Source organism: Nelumbo lutea, chromosome 5 (genome assembly GCF_056320005.1).
Source record: "Nelumbo lutea isolate HS-2025 chromosome 5, American lotus-T2T, whole genome shotgun sequence".
NCBI classification, from domain to species: domain Eukaryota; kingdom Viridiplantae; phylum Streptophyta; class Magnoliopsida; order Proteales; family Nelumbonaceae; genus Nelumbo; species Nelumbo lutea.
In genome coordinates this window covers 1,376,651-1,403,870 of record NC_142688.1, presented here as the reverse complement: position 1 = coordinate 1,403,870, position 27,220 = coordinate 1,376,651, and the positions used below count along the sequence as shown (strand labels likewise).

Sequence of the window (27,220 nt, the reverse complement as noted above, 5' to 3'; positions counted from 1 at the left end):
ATAACTCATTCGTTTGTGTCTGTCTCTCCGTACAGCGATGACCATTTTTTCTGGAGTCATCCTTTTCTCTCCTTTACCAAAAACCTTTTCTTTCATTTCCTCAATTTTTTGTTTTTTGTTTTTTATTTTTTTATTGTTGTTGTTTTATCATATTCATTCAACGTTTCCATCTCTCCTCCCCCCTCTCTTTTCCATGTCAAAGATGAACAAACGCCAACCTTAATTTCTGTTATTCAAGAATTCGATCACTCCATCCATCGACCAGCAGTTGACTTTTGTGTTCTTCTTCTCCTACTTCTTTCTAGTTGCCGACGACGATTGGCTGGAGGAAGCAATCTCACATGATCAGACTCAGAATCGTCACCCAATCAACTACGAAGAAATAGATAGAACTTGAATTCAGGTGAAAACTTGTACTGGGAATTTTTGTTTCTCTTTTCTCATAATTCAAGGAACGTCTATTAGCTTATTCTTAGTATATAGCTTTCCAATACACCTTGTTTCCCGAGCTATCAATGGATGTGCTTAGTAGCCTCTCTTTCAATCTAACCGAATGAATATTGAATGGGCTAAATTTAAATTGGTTATACTTATTTAAATTGCTTATTACCATCAATTAAGTATGACTAGAAGCCTATTAATTTCGCAAAGCCGAATTTAACAGAAAATTTTATCTACCTGTTGGGTTCAGGAAAATTTTATGCTCTGTTAAGCTTAAAAACATCGGAAAGAGCTTAAGATCCATCCCAGAACATATCATTTTGTTTTTACTTTCCCAATCCCTAGTAACAATATGCAAGGCCCAGCTACATGGAATTATCATGTTCGTGCAGACGGTTTTGCAACATTCTGGTTAAAGAATAATAACTGGGGTAGAATGAGGAGTAATTGGGTAGAGTCAATAATTAAGGTTGCATACAAGAATAATAATTGCATTTCCTCTAATTGGTTCGCGATGATTAAGGGGGAAAACTGGTAACTTGACATCCTCTCCCTAGATAGAGAGAGGAGACAGGGAGAATTAAAAAAAAAAAAAAAAAAAAAAAATCCATGGGATCTTATATTGAGAATTGGAATAATCAGTTCTGTTCTTTCTCACAAACTTTTCTTGACGTTTCAGGAGTTCATTTGCAGCTTGCCTTGGCAGTTTGGGCTATTTTAACTGATATTGGTACGCATATTGGTTATTTGATCTACTTTTACAACAGAGTGGAGGAATCTGTGATATTATCTTTTACCTTAACATAGGATGCAATTGGCTTCCCATAAGAGATGGCAGACAGCTGGGATGGAAGTTATGACCATGGAAGCCCGTCTGATGAGAGCTACCACTTTGAGAAAATACATATCGAGCCTATTTATGATGCGTTTGTTTGCCCTCTAACAAAGCAAGTAATGCGTGACCCAGTTACATTAGTAAGTGGGCAGACTTTTGAGCGGGAAGCAATTGAAAAGTGGTTTAAGGAATGCAGGGAGAGTGGAAGGAAACTTGTTTGCCCATTGACATTGAAAGAATTAAGAAGTACCGAGTTGAACCCTAGCATAGCTCTACGAAAAACAATCGAAGAATGGACTGCAAGGAATGAAGCTGCACAAATTGATATTGCCCGTAGGTCACTCTCTCTGGCCAGCTCGGAGCATGATATTCTGCATGCTTTGAAGTATGTTCAGTACATTTGCCAGAAAAGTAGATATAACAAGCATGCCATACGTGGTTTTGAGCTGATACCCATGATTGTCAACATGTTGAAGAGCAGCAGTCGGAAAGTCCGGTGTAAAGCTCTGGAAACCCTTCGTATTGTTGCAGAGGAGGATGCAGATAATAAGGTTGTCTGCAGGTTTACTGGTTTTCTTTGGGGATTCTCTCATGTTCTAGCAAATATGGATATTGTTTTTGTGTGTTCTGAACAAATTTTCTTGTTTTACAGGAGGTAATTGCTGAAGGAGACACCATACGTACAATTGTCAAGTTCTTGTCTCATGAGCTTTCCAAGGAGAGGGAGGAAGCTGTGTCTCTGCTTTATGAGCTCTCAAAATCTGAAACTCTGTGCGAAAAGATTGGTGCTGTCAATGGTGCAATTCTTATACTAGTTGGGATGTCAAGCAGCAACTCTGAAAACATTTTGACTGTTGAGAAAGCTGAAAAAACACTGGACAATCTGGGGAAGTGTGAGAACAATGTGCGACAGATGGCTGAAAATGGTAGATTGCAACCTCTTCTTGCGCTCCTGCTTGAAGGTGTTTCCTCTCTCTCTCTCTCTCTCTCTCAACAGTTGCTTCTCTTCTCATTCCTTTCTCATATTTCTTAAGAGCTGCAGTCCATACCCATATTCTATTGGGAAAAGGTCATCATCTAAGCCTTGTCCCAACCATATGGGGTCAGCTAAAAAATGGAAAAACATCTTTTTTTAACAGGATGTGCATAGACCAAATTGAATTGTGTGCATAGACCAAATTTTCAATGGTGGGGAACTGATTACAAAGAACCTTGAAAGCTTTACCAATTCAATTATTATCATGCATTTCAGTATATTAATTGTGTGGATATTTTTCCCTTGCTCTTTATTACTTTTCCTTGTAACCTCACCACAAAGAGAATTTGGCGCAGGTTCCCCTGAAACTAAATTAGCTATGGCTGCACACCTCGGTGAGCTGGTTCTGAACAATGACGAGAAAGTTTTAGTGACCAGAACACTGGGTTCATCACTTGTTCATGTCATGAAAAGTGGAAATGTTCAGTTGAGAGAAGCTGCTCTGAAGGCCCTGAACCAGATTTCATCTTACGAGACAAGTGCCAGAATCTTAATAAAAGTTGGAGTCCTTCCTCCACTAGTCAAGGACCTCTTCACTGTCGGTGTTAATCAGCTTCCTATGAAGCTGAAAGAGATCTCTGCAACAGTTCTTGCTAATGTTGTGAGCTCAAGCTATGACTTTGATTCCATCCCTGTAGGACCAGACCACCAGACTCTAGTCTCTGAAGACATAGTGCACAACCTACTCCATCTTATCAGCAACACTGGCCCTGCCACTGGGTGCAAGCTACTTCAAGTCCTTGTTGGATTAACTAGTTCTTCCGCAACTGTCCTGAATGTAGTTTCTGCCATTAAGAGCTCTGGTGCTACCATAAGTTTGATCCAATTTATTGAAGCTCCACAGAAGGAACTACGTTTGGCTTCCTTAAAACTCCTCCAGAACCTCTCACCCCACATGGGTCAAGAGCTAGCTGATGCCCTACGTGGTACTGCTGGTCAGCTTGGTAGCCTGATCCAAATCATCTCAGAAAGCAATGGCATCACAGAAGAGCAAGCAGCAGCTGTTAGCCTGTTAGCAGACCTGCCAGAGAGGGATTTGGGCCTCACCCGGCAGCTGTTGGATGAAGGTGCCTTTAGGTTGGTAGTCTCCAAGGTGGTAGGAATTCGACAAGGGGAAACTCGGGGTAGCCGTTTTGTGACTCCCTATTTAGAAGGACTTGTTTGTGTCTTAGCAAGGCTCACATTTGTCTTAGCTGATGAGCCTGAGGCTGTAGCTCTGGCTCGTGAGTACAATCTTGCTGCATTGTTCATTGATCTACTTCAGACAAATGGACTTGATAAGGTACAGATGGTATCTGCTTTGGCTCTGGACAACCTTTCACGAGAGTCCAAACGTCTGACAGAACTTCCAGAGTTTCCAAAACCAGGATTTTGTGCTTCAGTCTTTCCTTGTTTCAGCAAACAACAAGTAGTGACTGGATTTTGCCGCCTCCACCATGGAATCTGTTCACTGAAGGAATCCTTTTGTCTTGTTGAAGGAAAAGCTGTGGGGAAGTTAGTGGCTTGTTTAGACCACACAAATGAAAAGGTGGTTGAGGCAGCACTTGGAGCAATCTGCTCATTGTTGGATGATGAGGTTGATGTTCAACAAGGGGTGATGATCTTGTGTGAGATGGAGGGGGTCAAACAAATAATTGAAGTATTGCTTGAGAATCGGACAGAGACCCTGAGGAAGCAAGCAGTTTATGCTGTTGAAAGGCTTCTTAGGACAGAAGACATAGCATATGAAGTTTCTGGTGACCCCAATGTGAGCACAGCACTGGTTGATGCATTTCGGCATGGTGACTATCAAACTCGGCAGATTGCTGAGCGTGCCTTGAAGCATGTTAATAAGATACCAAATTTCTCTGGCATATTTCAGAACATGGGCTAGGCATGTTATAACTACTTCATGTCGTTCATTCATGGAGACAGTTGATGGTTGCAAGGGGTCACATGTATTGATCAATTTTCAGATTTCCTACCATCAGGAGGAGAATTAACATCACCATTGTGATTTTGGTCTTGGAAGACTGCTGAATCTTCTGCAATCCATCTTTTCTATACATCTTTTATGTTGCCATTTGTAGATGTTATATGTTCATTTGTTGGTTGAATTGCTTCCCAGAGTTACACCACCCATTTATTACATGGACAAATGAAGTTGCAGTAGCATTGATAGTGGAAATATGTTGTATATTTTCTGTAATATTTCTGTAAACGCATTTTACAATTTCAATAACCATAAGAACAGGCAGGAGTCACATTCTAATATATCTTATTCTTGGACTACAGAAAAGGGAGAACAGAAATGAGTTCATAGCCATGTTTTACATCTGGAATTAGATTCAAGCACAAAAACGGTGACAGCATGATGTTTTCACATTACAATTTTCTATGCATTATCACATCAACATCATTTTGCATTGATGGTTACCTGGGGTTGGGGAGTCGATTCTTCACACTTTATGATTTCATTAGCTATAGCAACAATTAACTGCAAAGGACGGGTTCAATGAATTTGATTAATTCTCATGAATCCAGTTTAAAAGGTTACTTACACGAGGGATGTTTCTACTTTCCAACCACATTGTTTCTTGACTCAAACAGAGAAGCAAAGCGTTCCATATAAAATAATCGGGAGTAACACCTCTATCTACCATGTGCAGCAGAAGCACCACAGCTTTTTCAAAATAACCCTTCTTACAAAGAGCATCAATAAGGGGACTGTAGCTTCCTGTATCAGTTAAACATCTTCTCTCAACCATCTCCTCCATGAACTTTGAAGCACTTCCTACTTTACCTTGCTTGCAAAACCCACTGATGAGCTCATTGAATGTAGATGCAATGGGAAAATAACCATGATCAATCATATCATTTATTAGGTCAAATGCCACCCTCACATCGCCTCCTTGGCACAATTTGCCAATTAATCGATCATAGACAAGAGCACTAGGAATACCACCTTCCCGGATCATCTGATCATAGACCCTCTTTGCTTCCTCCATATTCCCCTCCTCACAGAAACCCAATATTCTCAGGCTCCTATCAACAGCTCTTGGAAAAGAACCTCTCATCCTGGTGAGAAACTGAAGTGCCTCATCCAAACGGTTTTCCTTGTATAGACCATATATGACACCATTATAAGGACTAATTTGACCTCCTGAACCCCCTTTACTTTCTTCCATTAGACCCAAAATCTTAAACCCATCTTCCATTCTTCCTCCTGAACACATGCCTCTGACCAATGTGTCATATGTGCCAAAAGTCGGGTTAATCCCATCTATTATCATCTCACGAAACAAATCAAGAGCTGAATCAAAATCTCCAGACTCGCAGAAACCAGAGATCAATGCGTTGTATGTGTGTACGTTGGGAAGACAGCCTTTACTCTCCATTTCCTTCAAGAATCGACACCCAACCTTTGCTTTCCCTAATTTACAAAAGCCCCTAATCAGAGTGTTGTAAGCCACGGCATCGGTTGTGCCACCTTTCTCCTCCACTCTTTCCAAAACCTCAACAGCCTCTCTAATACGACCTTCGTTACAGAGAATTTCAACCACCTTGGTAATTGTAACGACATCAGGTACAAACCCTAGAGAGAAGCTCTTCTCCAACAGCACGAGGGCTTGAACCAGATTTCCATCCCGACAATATGCCGATATCAGAACATTGACAGTGACCTCGTTAGGCTCCATCATCTCGCTCATCAAACTGCGACCTCTCCCAGTCTTTCCATTCTTGCAAAGGGCATGGATTAAGGTGTTATAAATCACGGTATTTGGCGTAATGCCTCGAGATTTCATCAGTTGCAAAAGCTTAAAACCATCGGTAATTCTATTCGTCAAGCAGAGACCCTTCATCAAGATCCCAAAAGTATAATCATCACCCTGAATTCCACATCCCATCATCTTCTTCCTATAAAAGTCCCTAGCGAAATCAATATCTTCCTTCACAAGAACATCCAGTATCGAATTAAATATTTTCAAAGACGGGTCCTTTTCAAATCGAGCAACCAAATCAAGTACCTTAGTCGCTTCTCGAGTCATCCGGGCCCGACCAAGCCCTCGGACAATCGTGACAAAGACGTCTTCGTCAGGGGGACACCCTATTGAACCAGGCATTTCGTCGAGCAGCTCCTTTACAGTTTCAAATCGCCGAAAGGTGCACAACTTGTGGATCACAGCTCTGTAGGTGGATTGATTGTGGATGAAATTCGGGAGTTTGGCGGCCCATCTGAAGGTCTGGAGGGCTTGAGATGGAGATTTCTGATCAAGGATGAGATGGGCAATATGCTGATGAGATAGGAATGAGGAAGATGAGAAGGGTCTCGATTGAAATCTGAGAAGAATTCTTGGATGGGTTGCAGAGAAGATGGCCAGTTTTGTGGTATTGGAGACGCTGGGCATGGACGGCCGCCCAACGGTCGACGACTGTTCTCTCTGGTTCGTTTTCTAAAGCTACGCTTTTTCCCGCTCCTTCAACAGACAGAAAGTATAAAATGTGCCTTTACAATCAGAACGAACCATATTAGGCTATTTACTAATTGCTAGCCTATATCTATGGAATTGCCGATCGCGATTTCAATTGGGTTGCGCGGTGTCACACCTTACCCTGCTAGCCATACTCTCGAGTCTCGACGATTGGATCAGACAACTGAGAGAAGATTCGACCCCATTGAAATTTGAAATGATTGTCACTGTGGCCGATCATCTGTAGCACCGTTTCATTGGATTGTAGCTGAAGATTTCACTTTTCCGTCAAACGGTATGTAGTACGTACATAAGTACATTATTGCACGAATCCACGAACTACGAAACCACAAAAGAATAGAGAGAACTAATAAAAAGGTGATTTGCACTAGCCGGGAATCGAACCAGGGTATGTACCGTGGCAGGGTACTATTCTACCACTAGACCACTGATGCGACGGAATTGCCAAGTTTTCATCGTTTTAGATGAGCTAAGCTTGAGGTCTATACTCCATTGTGATATGACCCTGACAGGTTTTGGAAGAGATAAAACGTTGTTTGTGGCAAGGTTTTCTAAATCGACCCAAAGAACGAATAGATCAGGGTCTAATTTTCGAGTCGAATGGTTGGTCCGTTCTAACAAAAACATAAAAAAATGGTCAAAACTATTTGAATGGTAAACCACCCGGGTCAGCGATTTACTGACCAAAATCAATGTCTTTTTGAGAAAATTCCAATTTTAAAGAAAAATGGCCTGGCCGGTTCCTAATTTTTCCAGTCTGGCCTGGTCCAATTTTGAAAAGCATGGTCTGTGGTTTTGGGAAACGGTTTTTTTGAAATACCTATATAGGAGGAGATAGGCTGCAAGATGACCGACCCAGAGCGGCCATAGCAATAAGCACAGCTGTATTTGTACCAATTGATGCATAGCTACGTGAATAGTCTTTGCTACTCTATCGGTCTACCCATCCCTCCTCTTCAACCTCTACCTCCTAAATTCTTCTCACATTCTCAAGGTTGCTTTCTCCTGAAATTTGCAGAGTAGGAAGTTATAAAATTGGAACTTGAAATATGCATGACATGCATGTTTTGATTATGATTCCCCGTAAAACATGGCCAAGTTTTAACATCAGCCCCGTGCGATGCATGGCTAATCAGGCTTAGCTCCCTAGCTCCTATAATGAAGGGCATGGTTCAGGCTCCCAATATTATATATTACTGGTCATAACCCGTGCAATGCACGGGGTTGAGTTTGTCAGCCTAACCCAATTATTGCATTTTAGGTTATGTTTAGCCCATTTGATCAAATTCCTATCTACTTTTTTTTATTGAATAATCTTAAAACTTTATTAATGTAATTCAACCGAACATTAAATTATCATTAAATATTCAAACAATAAGCATGCATGGGTAACAAAAAGTCACTATCGATAAATAAAGGATGTTTTAAATAAAAGAAGACAAAAAAGCTAACTCGGCCTGCCCCACCATATTCCCGTTCCTAAGGACTAGTATGACTTTCGATGGGTCAGGTTCATATATTCGGCATACATACATTCGATATAACCGAACTAATTACGTTGGTTTTGGTTATATGATTTTGTCCAAAATAAATTAGGCCAGGTTGGTTCCCGATATCATATATTTCCAGCATCATATGTTTTCCCTGATATTAAATATTTTCCTTTTTTTTAATATATTATATTATGGCAAACATACATGATACCAAAATGGTTTTGACCAATTGCAACCTCCCGTGAATTTTGATAGAACCCACCTGATTGATTATTACTTTTATGATGTCGTTTGATTGGTTGTTAATATTTTTTGATACCATGTCTTTGCGTTATTGTATTCCAATTCCCCTTTTTTTTTTGTTATATTTTATGTTTAATGGAGTAAATTTCATATTTTTATCAACATGTGAAGAAATTTCGGAAAAGGACTTAAAACCTTTAGTAACATGCCCTGAATTTCTAAAAAATATTTAAAAAGATATCCTGTAACTCTTTTAGCCTCTATTTTCTTTCAAATTTCAAAAAGGATAAAAGAGATGATAAATCACAATAACTTCATAGACTCAATTAGATAAACCTATCAACGATATGATTCTCTGGAACATAATGGCTTTAAATATCGTTGAAAAATACAGAACTTTTGAATATGACAGTGACCTTAAAAATAAAAAACATAGATTGGCCAGAGGCAAATCGAGTAAACTGCTGGCTGTCGAATGACCATGGTCCATGCCTCCATGGTTATGTGATAAAACAGAGACAGAGTGGCGGTCAAAATTGTTCCAACTTTCAACTTGCAATGCTGCTGCAGGCACCACCGCACCAATGTCCAATGCTACTGCAATGCTGAAAAGTCAACTGGAACTGATCAGCCGTCTGATCGTGTTAGATTCTCTTTTCTCATCCTGTTTCTGTGTAATAATATGACACACACCCACACATTGGTACTTGATTAATGCCATACGATTTTTTTGGGCAATTAACCGTCGTCCGATTAATTCCCGATGTATTCCTCACAGAGCGCTGACTTCTGTTCATCTCGCAGTCGAGACGGGATTTGCTCCTTACAAGTGGGCGCTTTACATGTATATCCACCGTGCATTAAAAATATCTCACAATCAGTACCAGAGATGATCTCAAAAAATGATAAATACATGATAGGATGTGCGTGTGAGGCACCCGATATGAGAAACAGATTCGGTCTCCTCCAGTCACAGGCAACAGAGAGGAAAAGTGAGAAGGGCATCCCACGTGGAACAAAAAACGAAACGGGATTCAATCAATGCAGAACCCGTTTCAACGGTCTTGCATTATGAAAATCTCCTCATAAAATAAAGCACAGAAATACCGAAATGTTTCCGATGCAAGGCTGTTCAAACGAGCGTTGCACTGACTGAAGCCGATCTTAAGGCAACTGATGACTCACAGCAAAAAAGCAGAAAAAAACGACATCTGCGCCTCACAGAGGGCTCACTAACGCCCTATTATTACAAGTGTTCTCGAGTGCCGCACGGGGCTCCAGCGTCTAACCCCGTGACACTAAAGCATATCCCAACCGTGTATTGAGAATATATAGAGCGTTGTAGGGCTCTATGTGAGGCGCAGATGTGATCTCGAAAAAAACATTGCTCTTCGGACTTTGCTAGTCGAGCCGTTCAGCAAACAAACAACAGTCAACAGCGCCCCAACAAACAAAACCCAGATAGGCAGAAAGGCCAGAATATATATGCGCGCCGAAAGAGGGGCGGAGAGACGCCGCTGATACGCTGCAGTACCAAGCAAGCGACCCAACGGGCAGGAGTACCAGGCAATCCAGATAACAGTCTTGACCGTCTTTTTTCTTTTTTTATTATCCCTGTAAACCCTAGCTAGATAGCATTCACGGGTTCATACCTGGGTCACTACAAAAAGTAGAGCTGTTAATTATAACAAAATCCCGTTCTCGGTTATAAATTTCGCTAACACAAATAGATGTGATGATTTGAGCTCTGAAGCTGATGTGGCGCCTTGGAAGGCAAGTTTTCCTGTTCAATTTCATATCGCGGTTTTGATTTTCTAGTTTGAATTTGTTCTTGTGCTCTTAATTCACAGTTGAGGCTTCATGTCTAAAAGAAGGGTTTATATATTTGACGTGGTTCAATTTCTTCATTGAACTGTTAAATAACATTACAATTGCATGTTTTCTTGTTATTTTGGTATGAACTATGAAATAGTAATTTTATTTGGGTATTCAATGATTTTGGAAATGAATTCCTGGACCTGATTTTGTATTTGATCATTCTTTCTTACTTCTTCTTTTTGGATTTTCGACAGTTTCGTTCTAATAACTAATTTAAATCTGTCCATGCTTTCTAGATTGTGTGTTATTGACGCTTTGATCTTTCCGGATCTTGTAAACCGAGGAAATTTATCGTTTCTTGGAAGTAGAACGTTGACTTTTGTTTCTCAGTTTTTTGGGTAGATTTCCTACTCATTAAGAACGTTTATGTGTATGTTTCTGCTAGTTGGACTTGGATTCCCCAAATTTGACGCTCTTGTTTTCTTTTGGAATGTCAGGATTTGGTTATCGAGACGAGATCAATTGCGTTTCTGCGAAGGCAAGTTTTTTCTTTGATGACGGAGCTAGCTTAGCTACTGTTCCCCATTTTTGTTTATTGTCTCATATTTGGAATGATAGAGAACGGGCATAAGGTTCAGGGGGTAGGGTTCTGAGAGTTTTGGAGATGACGACTATTGGTAGACGCAAGTGATCATGTAGTATTGGTAAGACTGCACTTCTCAATGATGATTTTGGAAAAGGATCAGATAGCAGAATGACAATTGGGAGGGTGATCGGAGAAACATCTCTTCAACGGGATTTCAAGGATTTGAGTGTGTCAAAAAGCCTTGTAAGAACTGTTAGTCAGAGGTGGAGTAAAAAAAGTCGTAGAGGAGAAGGTGAGGAAGATGGAAACCAGAGAAGCGTCTTTTCAGGATGCCTTGGCTTGTATGGGAGGGGTGGCGGCTGCAAAGTATGTGCTGACATGAGCGAAGAGCTTGGGGATGGAGTTGCCAGAAAGAGGTCGAATTCTGGTGATGAATGGAAAGGATACCAACCAATCTGTGGTACCGAAGAAACTAGAGTTGATTGTTTTTCATATAGGGTGTCAGAGAGGTTGTGGAAGAGAAATAGTAAAAAGGAGAAGGAACTTGAAGAAGCAGTACCAAGTGATAGAATAGATTTTTTGCTTCCCGATGACATTTTAGAAATGTGCTTGGTGAGGCTTCCATTGGCCGGTCTCATGACTGCTCGCCTGGTCTGCAAGAAATGGAGATCTTTGACTACCACACCACGGTTTATGCAAATGAGGCATGAAGGTTTGTATCAGAGTCCATGGTTATTTCTGTTTGGTGTTGTAAAGGATGGTTATTGCAGTGGACAGATACACGCTTTGGATGTAGCTCTTGATCAGTGGCATCGAATCGATGCTGATATTCTGAAGGGGAAATTTCTGTTCTCGGTTGCCAGTATTGGGGATGAAGTTTATGTTGTTGGAGGTTGTTCTAGCTTGAACAACTTTGGAAAGGTTGATAAGAGCTCATTCAAGACACACAGAGGTGTATTCATATTCAGCCCTATAACCAGATCGTTCCGCAAAGTAGCATCTATGAAACATGCAAGGTCGGTTCCTGTTTTAGGTGTTTTTGAGGTCAGTTCTGATTGCCCCATCTTCCAAAGTTGGCAAGACCGGCAAGATTGGCGCTTTCCCAGGTCACGGATTGGTGGTATATCAAATGTTTATGAGGATCCTCACAGGCTTTCGCTCAGACGACAACTCAGGGATGCTTTCAATGAAGATGAAACTTTGTTGCAACCAAAGAGAAAGCCATCCATTATTGCCAAACAAGGCAATCGGCCCAACCTGGATGGTTGTAAGAGGTTTATTCTGATTGCCGTAGGTGGTCTAGGATCTTGGGATGAGCCTCTGGATTCTGGGGAGATCTATGATCCAGTATCAAACAAATGGATGGACATCCCAAGGCTGCCCAGAGATTTTGGTGTTCCTTGTTCTGGGGTTGTTTGTGATGGGAAGTTTTATGTTTATTCTGAGACTGACAAGCTTGCCGCCTATGACTTAGAAAGGAGAGTCTGGATTGTTATAAGGACTGCTCGGCCCCCTCCCCGTCTTCATGAGTATTGCCCAAAGCTCATTTCTTGCAATGGCAGGCTTTTCATGCTCTCTGTCTCCTGGTGTGAAAGGGATGGCCAGCTAGGTAGGAGAGAGAAAGCCATTAGGAAACTGTGGGAGCTAGATCTTATGTTTCTTACATGGACGGAGGTTTCTAGACATCCTGATGCACCCATGGACTGGAATGCTGCATTTGTTGCAGATAGGAACTGTATATTTGGGGTTGAGATGTTCAAGATATTTGGTCAGGTGTTGGACTTCCTTACTGTTTTTGATGTATCATATGTGGGATCTAAGTGGAGCCGTATCTCCAGGAAGCATGTGGCACATGAACTGGATGCTTCATCTTGCATAACCAAGTCAATGGCAGTGCTACATCTGTAGAGTACTTGGTCGAACTTTGTGACTCATGAAGAATGTTTGGGTTCTTAAGTGCTCGCACAATGTCCTTTCTCACATCAAATTTTCTATTTAGGCATCTGTATCTTGGTATGCTTGTCGTTGCAATTTCTGATCGAAATTCTTAATAGATGCATTCTTTTCTCTTCCTTGCCTTCTCACGTAAATTGATCACCAAGAGTAGAAATTGATTCTGTTTCTGTATGCCCTTTTATTACAGTAAGTTTGTCTTCGTCAGTGCGGAACATCCTTTTGGTTTTTATTGCTTGTAATTCAGCTTGTTGTTCTGCTGGATGCCCCTTTTTTAATCGCATGATTCCCGCTTTAAGTATTTATTTACTTTATTTATCCTTATTCATTAGCTTATTTGGAAAACAAATTGGTTGAGCCACGGAATGGTAGTAATTTAAAAAAAAGATAAATTACAAAGACCCCCTTGTACTATAGGGTCTGTGACAAAGACCTCCCTGTAATATGACCATGAGACAAAGACCTTCTTCCATGAGTTTTCCATTGAAATCTGCTGAAGAATTAGCGGATCCACTTGCTTTCTTCCTTCCCGCCCTTAGTCCAATGGAACCCCTTTTTTTAGGAAGCGTTGCAACAAACGAGGTATTTCTCAATTGACATGAGACCTGGGACCTAATTCTAATAAGTATCTTTCTTATTGGAAATTTCAATTGAAATAAGAAAAAGTAATCAATTTCCAAAAAAGGAAATTTATAAATTAATAAAAAAATCAAGTCAATCAAAAAGAAAAGTGGCGAAGTGATACAAAAAGAACTCTGTTCGATTTTTTTAGTCCTATCTATAAGGGGAGATCATATGAAAAATGTAACCGATTCTTTTAGCAACAAATCCAATAAATCTAAGTGTAGTGCTTGGTGTATTGATTTTTTTGGAAAGAGAGGTTACAATATTTTTTAATCCCCATACGTAAGGACAATTGAGAGAAAAATAGCATTCATGTTTCGGACCTCACATGCATAAACAACAGTGGTGGTAATTCATTCAACTTCGGATTCTTTCACATCCCTCTCCCCCGATTTCTCTTCTTCTCCTTCCACTTTCTCTCCTCTTTCATTAACACCCAGGCTGCTTTCAACAACAGCAGCTAAGTCGAATACTTGAAACTAGATTGCTTCACAGAAACCCGTTTGTTTTCCCAACACAAGCTCTCTCTTTGGACTCTGAGCGTCTCTCTGTTCATTTCTTGGCCCTGCGCAGCTGTAGAGCCTTCAAGGCTCCCATTATCTCCGGCGCATCGATGTTCCATCTGTGACTGCTCCGTCACATTTGTTTTCTTTTTGATAGCTAACTTCAGATCCTCAGCACAGCCGCATCCTCATCAAGAAGGCTCAACTAGTTAGTAAACCAAAGCCAACAAAAAGCTAAATGCATTCTGCTACTCTTTAATTAGTTAGGTCAGTCAGATCACTAGAAATCAAGAGAATTTACTCAAAAAGGGAAAGAAAAGAAACTATTTCAAGAATAAGACGTGAATTGTGAACCCTGTCCTTAGGACCCTTCTTCTTTGTCTTTTCCTATCGTAAGTAATGTGTTCGCTAAAATGTGGCAACCACGAGCATGAAGCAGTGAATTAATGAGGAGGAGAGGAAGGTGGGTACCGAAAGGTTGTGCCGTCCATTTTAAGGACGGAAATTGTCATAGCGCTGCCCATTTCCAAGGTGACAAGGTTGTCCACATCGGAAAGTGTGGGTTTCTTCAGGACGTCAGCGAGAATGGGATCATCTAAGAGGGCTGAGAGCGTTGACTGTAATCTAAGAGGGCTGTCATCAATGAGCTCGCCAGTATTTCGTCGATTTCAGGATCGGAACCCCACCTCAGAGCCTCCTCCTTGTGGCGGATACAGGCAGCGATCTCGTCTGGGTCGAAGTGCTCTGCTTGCTGGAACTGTAGCAAACACCCTCCAGGCTCGGCCTTTTTGGCTCGCCATTCAATCACATTTGCTCCGGTGAAACACCAGCCCTGTAACCACATTCGCCTCTACAGTACTTGCCGCTACGACTACTCGTACGCCGATGGGTCTAGAATAAGTAGGCTTTTTGCCACAGAGACGAAGACGTTGAATACGAGCTATGCAGGATGAGCAGACGGGATTCGAGCGTTGCTGTGCCGTAGAATAAAAGGTCAGGCGAACTGAAGCCGTTGAAGACAAAATCAACGACAAAAGCTGATCGGAGGAGCAACGTTTTGGCTTAATAAAAACAAGAGTAGCCGATGCAGAAGGTGGGCAGTCATTTTCAGCGGAAGCAGCAGAAGAGAAGAAGCCGCTTTGTCGCTGGCTAGAGAGATCTGAATGAAGTTCTGAACCAATGAGCAAGTGGAGTAGAGAAATAAAAGGAGAGACGTTGTTTGATAGATGAACAGTGTTTTTCGCCGCCTGATCGTGTATCATGACGTTGGGGAAGATGAACAGTGTTTTTCCCAATTATTCGAATATTTATAACAATGCTAATATGGGATTAAAAAGTGAATTTTAACATGGAGTAAAGGAAGGGGGTTTTTGTCTCACGGTCATAGGGGGTCTTTGTCCCAAAACAAAGTATGGGAGAGTCTTTCTCACAGACCCTATAGTATAGGGTGTCTTTTTAATTTACCCTAAAAAGGAATATTAAGAACCTTTTAATTTTCTTGAAATATTTCTAAACAGAATTGAGAAAGCTGCTGCTCTGTATGATGAAATGCCCTAGATCCCCCGACCCGCAGGATTGGATCCCAGGTCGCTGCTATAACCACATAGAGACATCACTGACAGGGTTAGCTGGCACCTTGGTATTTATGGGAGTAATCAGACAGACCTTACAATTGAGTTTTCTCATTAAATTCAAAGAAAGTATCCATTGGTATATCTCTAGGAGTAACTAGGCATCTGTTTGGAGCCGTTGCCTTACCTCCAGAAAACGGTGTTACATCAGCGCTACGTACGAAAAAATGGTGATCCAAGAAAGAGTCATTTGTTTGGAGTTGTTTTTTCATATAAAACAGTATTTCAAGCCATGCCTTGGAAATCGGGAAGGCATGGCTTGGAGCAATGTCAAATTTGGTGTTTCTCAGAGTTGCACTTCGTTGTTGCCAACGGGGCAGTGATGTGGACTGGATAATGGGTAGAAGTGTTGAAAGCGCTTCCTGTAGCATTGATACCAAACAGAAAAAAATTGTTGTTGCTCTAGGAAACGTCCTACCTGGCATCAACGAATCTGATGAAGGAAGATTTGGCCCGACCTCATAATCACTCAACACGTGGTAAAGGCAACAGTTCGGCACAACAGCACGCCCAAGGCGTGAGCTCCGAAAGGAGGAACCAACGGTCTGAACTCCCTACAAGGAGCCCGAGCTCCCCGCAAGGAGTCGGAGCTCTCCCTTTAACCCCAAGCCTTACAAACACAAAGGGCAATAATCTGAACCGGCCTGCCTCATGGCAATTCGGGACACACCTCTATTCGACTTGGGATTGTTCACCACTCCAGCACTTCGCCTTGATGACGCCAAACTAAACAATCGTACAACGCCTGACACCGAGGAAGTCCGTACCCAGGGGCGGCGCACCTAACTGACTTGGGATCTGACACTTGACAGCCGCACTTCAACAGCCACTTGCCACCGCCACCTGCCACCGCCATCTCCAGTTGTAGGGATGGCTCCGACAAAGAGAGCAGTGGCAGTTCTGTCCCAACAGAGGTGATGACACCTGAACTGGCAGGAGCGTGAAGTCATATCCGACCTGACAAAAGCTTGGGAGTGAGTGCGCGAGGTGGTTATAAAAGGCTCCCTACCCCCCAAGAACAAGGTATGTGAACTTCGCGCCATCTGGTTTTATCTTGTCTTGGAGAATACTAACTTGAGCTTCAGAGCAATCTCATCGGGTTCCTCCCCGAAGATTCCCTACCTTCTTCTCCATTTCAGGCCCCCCTATTGCTCCAGTTAGAGGCAAGGTCGTTGACAGCTAAGATCGGCCGGATTGCGCACCATCAATTGGCGTCGTTTGTGGGAAACGCTTCCAAAAGCCTCCCTCTAAAACTCTCATAACCTCTTTTTTCTCCAAAAAACCCCAACATTCATGGCTTCTTCCAGCAACGCCGGATGTGGCATGGAGATGATCACCAGCCTGAATGCAGGGAACAACTTCAAGTCCCCGTGGTGTGCATCGGGCAGATCACCATCCCCCTTCCGGTGGATGGGATCCCCAGCCTAAATGCGCCACCAACTGCTATCCCCCTGGCAACTAGCCAGAGCCAGTTTGATGACCTGATGCAGTGCATGCGGGCAATGCAAGCCCAAATGCAGCAGTTTCAGCAGCATCAGCTCCAGCAGCACCAAGTACTACACCACCTCTCTCAATATCACTACTAGCAGCAATTTCCCCAACTGCCTATCAATCAACCGCAGCTTCCACCGCGGCATCCTGCCCCAAAACCGGTCAAGGCTTCCCCCCAGGATGGACGTCGTCACCGAGGAGAAGCCTCCCGGCTTCAGAATCCCCCTAACAGTCAGGCCTCATCCCCGGACTGAAGGGAAAGAAGAATCACCCCCGCCTCGTAGCTCACAGGCGGGTCTAGAACCTTGCTCGCAAAGTTAGCACCTCGGCGCTCTAAGCCTGAGTTCCCACTCACAGAGAACCGATTCAGCGCCTTAGCAGCGGACTACCAACATTCTGGGCCCATCGAGCTCAGAGGTAAAGAAGAGACAAGCTCGGACAAGGTAAAAGCTACCCCTATTCTCCCAGTTCCTTCCCCCCTCTCATCAGGACTCCTTGAAGTCCCCATGCCCAGAGACTTCAAATTCCCCCCTTTAGACAAGTATGATGGGTCCTTCGACCCCAAGGACCACGTTGATGCCTTCCAATCCCAAATGCACCTGGCAAGACCCAGTGAGTCGTGCATGTGTGTGGCCTTCACCACCACTTTCAAGGGGGTGGCCCGCACCTGGTACAGGAACTTAGCCCCCGGGTCAATAAGAAGCTGGACCCAGTTTGTGCAGGTTTTCACCGCACACTTCGTTACCAACAAGCGGAGCCCCAGAACCGAGGAAAGCATCTTTGGAGTGGTTCAGAGGGAAGGAGAGCCCATCCGGGGCTACATCAAGCGGTTCAATGACGCGTGTTTACAGATACCGTGATTGGACCCCACGGTACAGCTCGCGGCGGCCAAGAGAGGAGTAACACACAAGGAGTTCAAATGGCACATGGTAGCGAGCCAGCCCGCGACCATCGCCGAATTCCTTAAGTTCGCAGACAAGTTCATGAGAACAGAGGAAGAGATCAACCAAAGGACCGAAGGCGGGGTCGATAAAAGGAAAAGAGAAGGCGAGCCCTCTAACCCAGGTGACAGAAAAAACCCGGCCTAGGAAGCGAGGCCAAGCCAGCCGCCCCGAGCTCCCTTAGCAGCTTGGACAGACTACACACCCTTGAACACAAGGCGGACTGAGATCTTGATGACGATCAAAGACGCCCCATACGTAAAGTGGCCACCTCGCCTAAAGGGGAACTCAAATGAGAGAAATAAAAATGTGTACTATAGTTTCCATAGAAATCACGGTCATAGTACCGAACAGTGTAATAGTCTCCGAGACGAGATAGAGGGACTCATCCATCGCAGGTACTTGAGAAATTTTGTACAGCATAATAATAATAATAATAATAAGATAGGCCGACAAGGGGAGCACGGTAAGGATGCTCCCGAATCTAGGAACATGCAGTCGAACCATCACAGAGGCAGCCTCCGGAAGAGAGGCCAGTTCGGGGAACCATCCACGTAATAGTGGGAGGTTCGGTGGTAGCAGGTTGTACTTCAACAGTGGCTCGGATGCCAGTTCGCGAAGCAGCCCGAGAAGAACAGAAGAACCAATCTTCTTCACAAAGACGACGCACGAGGTGTCCACTACCCCCCGATGACGCGCTTGTCATAAAACTAAGGATCAACGACTTCGAAGTCAGGCGCGTACTCGTGGATTCAGGTAGCTCGACAGGCATCCTCTTCAAGTCGGCATTTTACCAACTTCAGTTGCAGAGAAGCGAGTTGAAGCCCACGAACACTCCTCTGGTGGGCTTTAGTGGTGAGGAAGTCATGCCCCTTGGAAAAATAACAGTACATGTGGAAGTCGGCACATGGCCTTGTGCGGTGAGACTCAACCACGATTTCTTGGTGATCGCGACCCCCTCCCCGTACAATGCCATAATAGGGCGGCCAATTACGCATAGTGGTCTCCACCTACTATCTAGCAATGAAGTTCTCTACAGACTTCGATGTAGGGGTAGCGCGGGGCGACCAGCTTGAGTCCCGCAAGTGTTATGTTGCCGCCCTTAAGGGAAAAACCAAGGCGGTCGACGACCTTGAGCTAGAGCGGCCTATGGAGCAGGGCGAGGAACGAGCTTTGCCCACAGAAGAAACGGTTTCAATCCCGACTTCGGCTACGGATCCGGCTCGAATGCTACAGATCGGTGCTTCCGTCAAGGAGCCTCTACGAACCGAACTGGTGAGTTTCTTACTTTGAAATTCAGATATTTTTGCATGGTCCGTGGTCGATATGCCCGGTATTGACCCTAGCCTCAACTCACAAGCTTAATACTGACCCTGTAGTCAGACCCATTAGACAGAAGAAACGCAGCCTAGCCCCGGAACGCTGGAGGGCAGTCGACGAGGAGGTCGAAAAGCTCCTCGCAGCGGACTTCATAAGGGAAGTTCAGTACTCGAGTTGGATAGCCAATCCAGTGCTGGTGAAAAAGGCAAACGACAAGTGGCGCATGTGCGTCGACTACACTGACCTGAACCGAGCTTGCCCAAAAGACTGCTTCTCCTTCCGAAGAATTGACCGCCTAGTGGACGCGACCTCAGGACATGAGTTGCTAAACTTCTTGGACGCCTACTTAGGCTACAACCAAATCAGAATGGACCAGTCCGAAAAATGCTGGGGCGACATGTACTGCTATAAGGTCATGCCCTTCGGACTGAAGAATGTTGGGGCGACCTTCCAAAGACTTGTAAATAAGTTGTTTCGGCCCTTAATTGGCACGAAAGTAGAATGCTATGTAGACGATATGGTCGTCAAGACGCAGTTTTCACAGGAATTAATACAAGACTTAGATTTTGTCTTCCAAATTCTGCGCCAATTTAGCATCAAATTGAACCCCAACAAATGTGCCTTTGGTGTCACATCAGGTAATTTCCTAGGGTACATTGTCAACCGGCACGGTATTAAGGCCAACCCAGACAAGATAAAGGTCATCCTAGATATGAGACTACCCCGAAAAGTAAAAGAGGTTCAGAGGCTAAACGACCACATAGCTGCTCTGAGCCGCTTCATGTCCAAATCAGCGCACCGTTGTCTGCCTCAAATCAGCGCACCGTTGTCTGCCTTTCTTTAAGGCATTCAAAGGCAAAGGGTTCGAATGGACCTGAGACTGCTAGCTCGCGTTCGTCGAGCTAAAAAGCTACCTCGCTAGTGTGCAAACCTTAGTCAGGCCCGAGGAGGGCGAGGTCTTAGAATTGTACCTCTCGGCAAGCGACGAAGTGTTAAGTTCGGTACTAATAAAAGAAGTAGATCAGGTCCAACGGCCCGTCTATTACATTAGTAAAATTCTGCAGGGAGCAAAGACGAGATACCCGCAGATAGAAAAGTTAGCGTACGCACTGGTAATTGCAGCTCGGAAACTTCGTTCATATTTCTAGGCTCACACCATCATCATCTTGACTGACAAACCTTTGAGGCAAGTCTTACTCAAGCCCGAGGTTTCCGGTCGACTAACAAAGTGGGCCATCGAGCTCAGCGAGTACGACCTCCAGTACAAACCATGAACTGCTATTAAGGCCCAAGCCTTGGTAGATTTTATCGTCGAGTGCACGTTTAGCCTAGAAGCCCCTGTGCTGGTTGAGCTCGAGATCCCCAATTCGGGTGAGCCCGGAGCTCTCAAGCCAGTAGGGTCTGAGCCCCGTGAAGTAACAACCAGTGTGACATCTCTCCTGGTTAGGCCAAACGCGAAATGGGATGAGGAACCCTAGATCCTTCACGTAGATGGCTCCTCGAACTTGCAGGGCAGCGGGATTGGAATAGTGTTATGCGGCTCGGGTGGCACGAAATTGGAATACGCACTACGCTTTGAGTTCACAGCATCCAACAACGAGGCGGAGTACGAGGCACTGATAGTTGGGCTGGATCTAGCGCAAAAGGTAAGAGCAACACACATAGTTATCTGCAGTGATTCCCAACTCATGGTCAACCAGGTTACGGGCGAATATGAAGCACACGAGCTCACTATGATCGCATACTTGGCAAAAGTAAAGGAGGCTCTTCTCAACTTCCAGTCACACTTCATCAAGCAAATCCTGAGGTTAGAGAACACTGAGGTCGATGCCCTGTCCCAGTTAGCTAGCACGAGTCACAACACCACGAGAACCGTGTACGTAGAGGACTTACCTCGGCCTAGCATTCTCGGTGGGGCAGAGGAGGTCGCTCCCGTCCTTGAAGCAGAGCCAAGCTGGATGACCCACTCGCAAGCTTCTTACTAGATGGAACCCTCCCTACGGACCGCAATGCAGCCAGCAGGGTGTAGCTCCAGGCAGCCAAATATGTCATAATAGACGAACAGTTGTACCGACGGTCCTATACGCTCCCTTACCTACGTTGCTTGCGACCTCTTGAATCCGAGCTCGTACTCTGTGCCACTCATGAAGGTCTGTGCGGCGGACACCTGGGGGGCAGGGCCTTCACCCAAAAGGCATTTCGACAAGGATACTACTGGCCAACGATGAAGGCAGAGCTCGTCAGAAAATGCGACAAGTGCCAGAAGCATGCCAATATCCACCATAAGCCTGCCACCGAGCTCAAGTACCTCACCAATCCATGGCCCTTTGCGCAATGGGGCATCGACCTCCTGGGGCCATTCCCACCAGCAACAAGTGGGAGGAAGTTCCTAGTAGTAGCGGTAGATTATTTCACAAAGTAGATAGAAGTTGAACCCCTGGCAATAGTTACAGCTCGAAACGTGCATAACTTATTTTGGAAGAACATAGTATGTCGCTTCGGGTTACCTCGAGTATTGGTCTCCAACAATGGCAAGCAGTTCGAGGATATCAAGTTTCAGGAGTGGTGCCAAGGTATGAGAATCCAGCAGAACTTCACATCGGTCGCACACCCGCAGGCAAACGGTCAGACAGAAGTAATGAACAAAGCTATTCTCCGCGGACTAAAAGCACGACTCGATCGAGCTAAGAGGTTGTGGGCGGACGAGCTACCAAGTGTTCTATGGGCTCACCGAACCACAGAAAAAACCGCCACAGGAGAAACGCCCTTTAACGTCACCTACGGCACCGAAGCGGTAATCCCGATAGAGATCAAAATACCTACACTACGACTAGCATACGACGCTCAAACAAATGGAGATGAGTTACACACCAACCTCGACCTACTGGACGAGGTAAGAGACCTCACATACATTCAGACCGCAGCTTACCAGCAAAAGGTAGCTCGGTACTACTATGCCAAAGTGAAAAAGTGAAACTTCTGCATCAGTGACCTGGTTCTCCGTAAGATCATGGCACCCGAGCCTGGCGTGGCAAACTCGGACCAAATTGGGAAGGGCCTTATCGAGTAAGCGAGAGCCTCCGTATAAGTAGCCTCGGCATAAGGGGCCCTTGCCGCTTCTTGCATTGGAGGAACATCTCGGGCTCCCTGGGCGAATACTCTGACGGGTAGTCTGGTACCTTGGGCTCCGCATCTCGGGGCAGCTCAGCACGATTTCGTTTGGCGACTCGCTTTCTCCTCTTCATGACGTGAAACAGGTGCTCGCCATGATTCCTTTCTGAGTCCATCACACCTGCGGAAACAACTCGGCATCAGAGAAAATCGAAAGAATGGAGCAAAACAAAAACCCGAGTAAAAAACCTACCTGGACTCAGACCGGTCGCAATGAGCTTGGCCTCCGTCAGATAATGATGGCATTTTAGCCCAAGCCGTGCCCATTGCCGGAGGCCCTTTGCCGTCTCCTTATCAAGCGTAACGCCGGCGTCAGGGGCAACCATCCCCCACCCGGTTTGGAACGGCCACCCCAATTCACTTCGCACCCCAAAGTAGTCCCGTTTCCACGTCGGGACCTTTAGGAAGTTCGTGTAGAAGCTTAAAACCCGGGCGAGGAGACAGGTAATACGCCCGCCTACACCCGAGAAGGGGACCTTTCTTAAGCATTAAAATGGAGGAGAAGATCTCCAAGTCTAAAGGCAAGACCTGATCGCAAAATAGGGAGATTGTCCCCATCAAGTTACGAATGGAGTTCAGGTGAAGCTGGCCGACTGTAACACCGAAGTGATTCATTACCTCAACAATGAAGGGGTGAAAAGGAAGGCGCAACCCAGCAGCGAGGTGCTCCCAGAATATCACAATCTCATTAGGACCGTGTTCTCAAGGAAAACTGCCCGAAGGTATGAAGTAGGTGTATTCCCTAGGCAAGTTGAACTGTGTGATAAGGGAATGAAGCCCCTCAAGCGTCATGGTTGAAGACCCAAACTTATCCAACGTCTGACCTCGACAAGAGGAGGACGCCAAGCTACCCGAGGCCACTCAGACTACAGGTTCGAACTCTTCCTCGAGTTCTACCTCAGGTTCGCTAGGACTGTCGAGGGAGGTAGTTCGGTTCGTAGAACCCGCATCTGACCCCCTTGAAGAACTGTCTGAGCTATCCGAGCTAGACATTGGAAGAAGATAAGGATTACAGGAAAGTACTCACTCGGAGAAAAGCTAACGGACCATGGGAATGTGAACGCGAGCTAAAGGCTGGGATGCGAATTGAAACTGAGATGCGAGCTCAAGAGGCAAAATGCAGGATAATGATAGCGATTGGGGTCCCCTACTATTTATGCCCACAGTAACCGAGAACCAACGGCTCATATCAAAGATAATTCGATGGCCTGCAGTTGCGCTGACCACACGTCTCCTGAGACCGAGACGTGATTAGCCGCACGTCTTTCCGAAACTGAAAAAGGCGACAACACGTCACCTCGCATTAAAGGCGGCAGTGGAACGTTCCTTCAAATTTGAAAAGACGCCCACTGTCACGTCTCCCAGCAACGTGCTTTTTGAATTTTGAAAAGGGCGCGCGTCGTTACGTCTGTCAGCATTTACAGACAGGTTGGCGCGTTTCTCGTCTTTTTGGCGCTCGAGGAAACTCGAAAAAATCCTGACAAGCGCGCACTTCGCGCTATCAGTCAAAATCAGATTGAAGTTCGGGACAAATCCACCCGCCACCTCATAAACTCCCCGCGCCAGGGCAAGTCCCTTAGTGCGAGGAGTGGGGGGCAATTGATGAAGGAAGATTTGGCTCGACCTCATAATCACTCAACACGTGGCAAAGGCAATAGCTCGGCACAACAGCACGCCCAAGGCACGAGCTCCGAAAGGAGGAACCAACGGTCCGAACTCCCTACAAGGAGCCCGAACTCCCTGCGAGGAGCCCGAGCTCCCCGCAAGGAGCCTGAGCTCTCCCTTTGACCCCAAGCCTTACAAACACAAAGGGCAACAACCCGAACTAGCCTGCCTCATGGCAGTTCGAGACACACCTCTATCCGACTTGGGATCGCTCGCCACTCCAACATTTCGCCTCGAGGACGCCAAACTAAACAGTCGTACCACGCCTAACACCGAGAAAGTCCATACCCAGGGGTGGCACACTTGACTGACTTGGGATCTGACGCTTGACAGCCGCACTTCAACGGCCACCTGCCACCGCCACCTGCCACTGCCATCTCCAGTTGCAAGGACGGCTCCGACAAAGAGAGCAGTGGGGGTTCTGTCCCAGTAGAGGTGATGACATTTGAACTGGCAGGAGCGCAGAGTCATATCCGACCTGACAAAAGCTTGGGAGTGAGTGCGCGAGGTGGTTATAAAAGGCTCCCTACCCCCCAAGAACGAGGTATGTGAACTTCGCGCCATCTAATTTTATCTTGCCTTAGAGAATACTAACTTGAGCTTCAGAGCAATCTCACCAGGTTCCTCCCCGAAGATTCCCTACCTTCTTCTCCGTTTCAGGCCCCCCTGTTGCTCCAGTCAGAGACAAGGTCATTGGCAGCTAAGATCGGCCGGATTGCGCACCATTAGAATCCAAACAAAAAAAAGGTAGAAAACAATGCTTCCAACCCACACATCAACATCTGCAACATCAATGCCAAACATATATCAGACGAACCCAAATATCATTGATTTTTGTTCATGAAAAAGAAAGTAAAATTCCATATCATTATCATATTCCTCTCTTTTGGGTTATTTCCTATTCTTTAGTACAGATTGGTTATGTCATATTCTTCCTCAAGAACTTCAATACTCTTATAGGGATATTGATATACCTTTCTATTTTCTTTTGTGATCCTTTAATTATAATCCTGCAACATCAATGCCAAACATATATCAGACGAACCCAAATATCATTGATTTTTGTTAATGGAAAAGAAAGTAAAATTTCATAACATTATCATCTTCCTCTCTTTTGAGTTATTTCCTATTCTTTAGTACAGATTGGTTATGTCATATTCTTCCTGAAGAACTTCAATACTCTTACAGGGATATTGATATGCCTTTCTATTTTCTTAATTTGTGATCCTTTAATTATAATCTAAATGTATTGAAAGTTGCAGGATGCATGGCTTCTGACATGTGTTCTTTCATTTGATTATGTGATTTTCTCTGTATTTTTGTGTTCGAACGAAACAATGAATTCAAACATCCAAAAATAATGATGCCTTGCCAGATGTATTTTTGTGACATATGGTTAAATCATACAATGACCGGACAAAGCCATAGGCAATACCTCGACTTAGTGGTGTCCATTTCCGGATCACCGCAAATTTCCGGGTTTGGGCTTACTTCCGGTTCAATTATGATGCCTTGCCAGAAATACATGATATCAGAAATTCTTATAACCAATCAATACATCATAAAAGTGATGCCTCTATATTTATATCTATCTATTTTTTATTTCTTTAATTCTAGATAATTCTACCTAATGGGCATGCCGATTAAACAATGAGCACTCAAGAGAGAGAGAGAGTTTTGTTTTTCCATTAATGACTTTCCTGCCCTCTCTATATTGCCTATTGATCTACACTTTGCATATCCCATCCCTGGCCTCGAACTTAAATGCCCCATCCTGTCCCTACCCCATACTCCACCATGACTAGAAATCTCAACCCATCCTCGTCCCCACGGGGAGCAGGGATCCTCATTCCTACTTACATACTTGCAAATTTATTTTTTATTATTTTTAAATTTACTTATAACTATTTTGTATTATGTAATATAATATAATATATATTAACATGTATTAACAGTTATATATATAAAGAGATACCATCATTAATTAATTAAATAAATACCATATATACATACATGTAATATTGTTAAACAATTAAATAAATGCCATAATTATTAACAAAATAGCATAATTAGTTATGGTATTTATTCATTTATTTTAGGTATTTTGGTAAGCTCAATGAGGTATTTTAGTCAATTCGGGTCTAAGGAGGCCAAAACAAAATTATAATCTAATGGTGAGAATTTTGAGTTAAAAAATGAAAGGTGGATATGGATTTTAGTATATACATTGGTTTTGCATGTACAGGCCAATAAGATTGGCCAAAATGAATCTTCTTATATGGAGGGCAAACAAGGGTTTTAATTGAAACTTTACATGGTGGGGTTTTTAGGCATCTTGAATCGATTGGTATAGTCAATTTGGCCTAGATAGGCTTGGATTAGGTAGATCTAAAGTGGTAATGATTCTGTTAATTTATTAAATTTGGCACTATGATGTTTTTGAGCATTATGGGTTGATTGGTAGGGACATATAGCCTAATTATGCCAATATTGGGAATATTTGGAAATGCTTTGATATAGTTAATGCAAAGCTTTTGAAAGGAAATCTCAGTGTAATGGATGTGCAAACAACATGTATTTTTGGTTGGGCTTTTGTGGGTAGGGTTTTTAGGGAGTCTAGGATCTTATGGAAACACTGGGTTGATTTTGGATGACCAAAACCATGAAAATTTGGGTCAATGAGAGCATTCAAAATGGAATACTTGTTTGATGGGGCAAATGAAAAAATTATGGGTTTATGTTATTGGTGTGTATAGGGTTTAATTGTATGGTCTAATTGATTAAGAGGTGTTAGGATCAAGGAAATTTAGGTTGTGGGTACTTCATGGTAATGAGATGGTTCAAAAGGGAATCTTGGTATAGTAAAAGAATAAATGAAGGGGAATCTTTGGTTGAAATTTAAGGGGTAAATATTTTAGAAGGTCCTAGGTTTGATGGCAATTTTAAGGGATTTTTAGGTACTTTGTAAGGATCAGACTGGTATGATCATGTGCTCGG

General features: G+C 44.0%; 3 protein-coding genes and 1 long non-coding RNA gene across 5 annotated transcripts; 2 read left to right on the top strand and 2 right to left on the bottom strand.

The window, feature by feature from the left end:
* On the top strand, positions 1-4,565 carry LOC148849743 (U-box domain-containing protein 44-like). Of its 2 annotated transcripts, XM_088947783.1 has the most exons (5): positions 33-403; positions 1,121-1,171; positions 1,249-1,827; positions 1,929-2,238; positions 2,609-4,565. In XM_088947783.1, exons 3-5 carry the CDS (start codon positions 1,273-1,275, stop codon positions 4,183-4,185), a joined length of 2,442 nt encoding a protein of 813 aa, XP_088803909.1. In that variant the 5' UTR covers positions 33-403; positions 1,121-1,171; positions 1,249-1,272; the 3' UTR covers positions 4,186-4,565. The 2 variants fall into 2 exon arrangements, with proteins under 2 accessions (XP_088803908.1, XP_088803909.1); XM_088947782.1 differs by having other exon boundaries at positions 1-403; positions 1,121-1,827.
* A 29-nt stretch (positions 4,566-4,594) lies between these two features.
* LOC148849742 (Pentatricopeptide repeat (PPR) superfamily protein) lies at positions 4,595-7,163 on the bottom strand. The gene has a single exon (XM_088947784.1). The coding sequence runs from the start codon at positions 6,698-6,700 to the stop codon at positions 4,817-4,819; it is 1,884 nt and encodes a 627-aa protein (XP_088803910.1). The 5' UTR covers positions 6,701-7,163; the 3' UTR covers positions 4,595-4,816.
* A 2,833-nt stretch (positions 7,164-9,996) lies between these two features.
* LOC148849741 (F-box/kelch-repeat protein At5g42350-like) lies at positions 9,997-12,996 on the top strand. The gene is made up of 2 exons (XM_088942588.1): positions 9,997-10,293; positions 10,836-12,996. Exon 2 carries the CDS (start codon positions 11,093-11,095, stop codon positions 12,830-12,832), a length of 1,740 nt encoding a protein of 579 aa, XP_088798714.1. The 5' UTR covers positions 9,997-10,293; positions 10,836-11,092; the 3' UTR covers positions 12,833-12,996.
* A 557-nt stretch (positions 12,997-13,553) lies between these two features.
* LOC148849740 (uncharacterized) lies at positions 13,554-15,454 on the bottom strand. The gene is made up of 2 exons (XR_016099599.1): positions 14,476-15,454; positions 13,554-14,191 (listed from the first exon to the last, which is right to left on the bottom strand). It is a non-coding gene; the product is annotated as an uncharacterized LOC148849740 (long non-coding RNA).
* Positions 15,455-27,220: the final 11,766 nt, after the last annotated feature.

Coding starts and splice junctions, on each gene's coding strand:
- LOC148849742 (XM_088947784.1), bottom strand. CDS start 6,700: ATGCCCAGCGTCTCCAATACCACAAAACTGGCCATCTTCTCTGCAACC.
- LOC148849741 (XM_088942588.1), top strand. CDS start 11,093: ATGACAATTGGGAGGGTGATCGGAGAAACATCTCTTCAACGGGATTTC.
- LOC148849743 (XM_088947782.1), top strand. CDS start 1,273: ATGGCAGACAGCTGGGATGGAAGTTATGACCATGGAAGCCCGTCTGAT. Junction 1,828..1,928: donor AGGAGGATGCAGATAATAAG/GTTGTCTGCAGG, acceptor CTTGTTTTACAG/GAGGTAATTGCTGAAGGAGA. Junction 2,239..2,608: donor TCTTGCGCTCCTGCTTGAAG/GTGTTTCCTCTC, acceptor AATTTGGCGCAG/GTTCCCCTGAAACTAAATTA.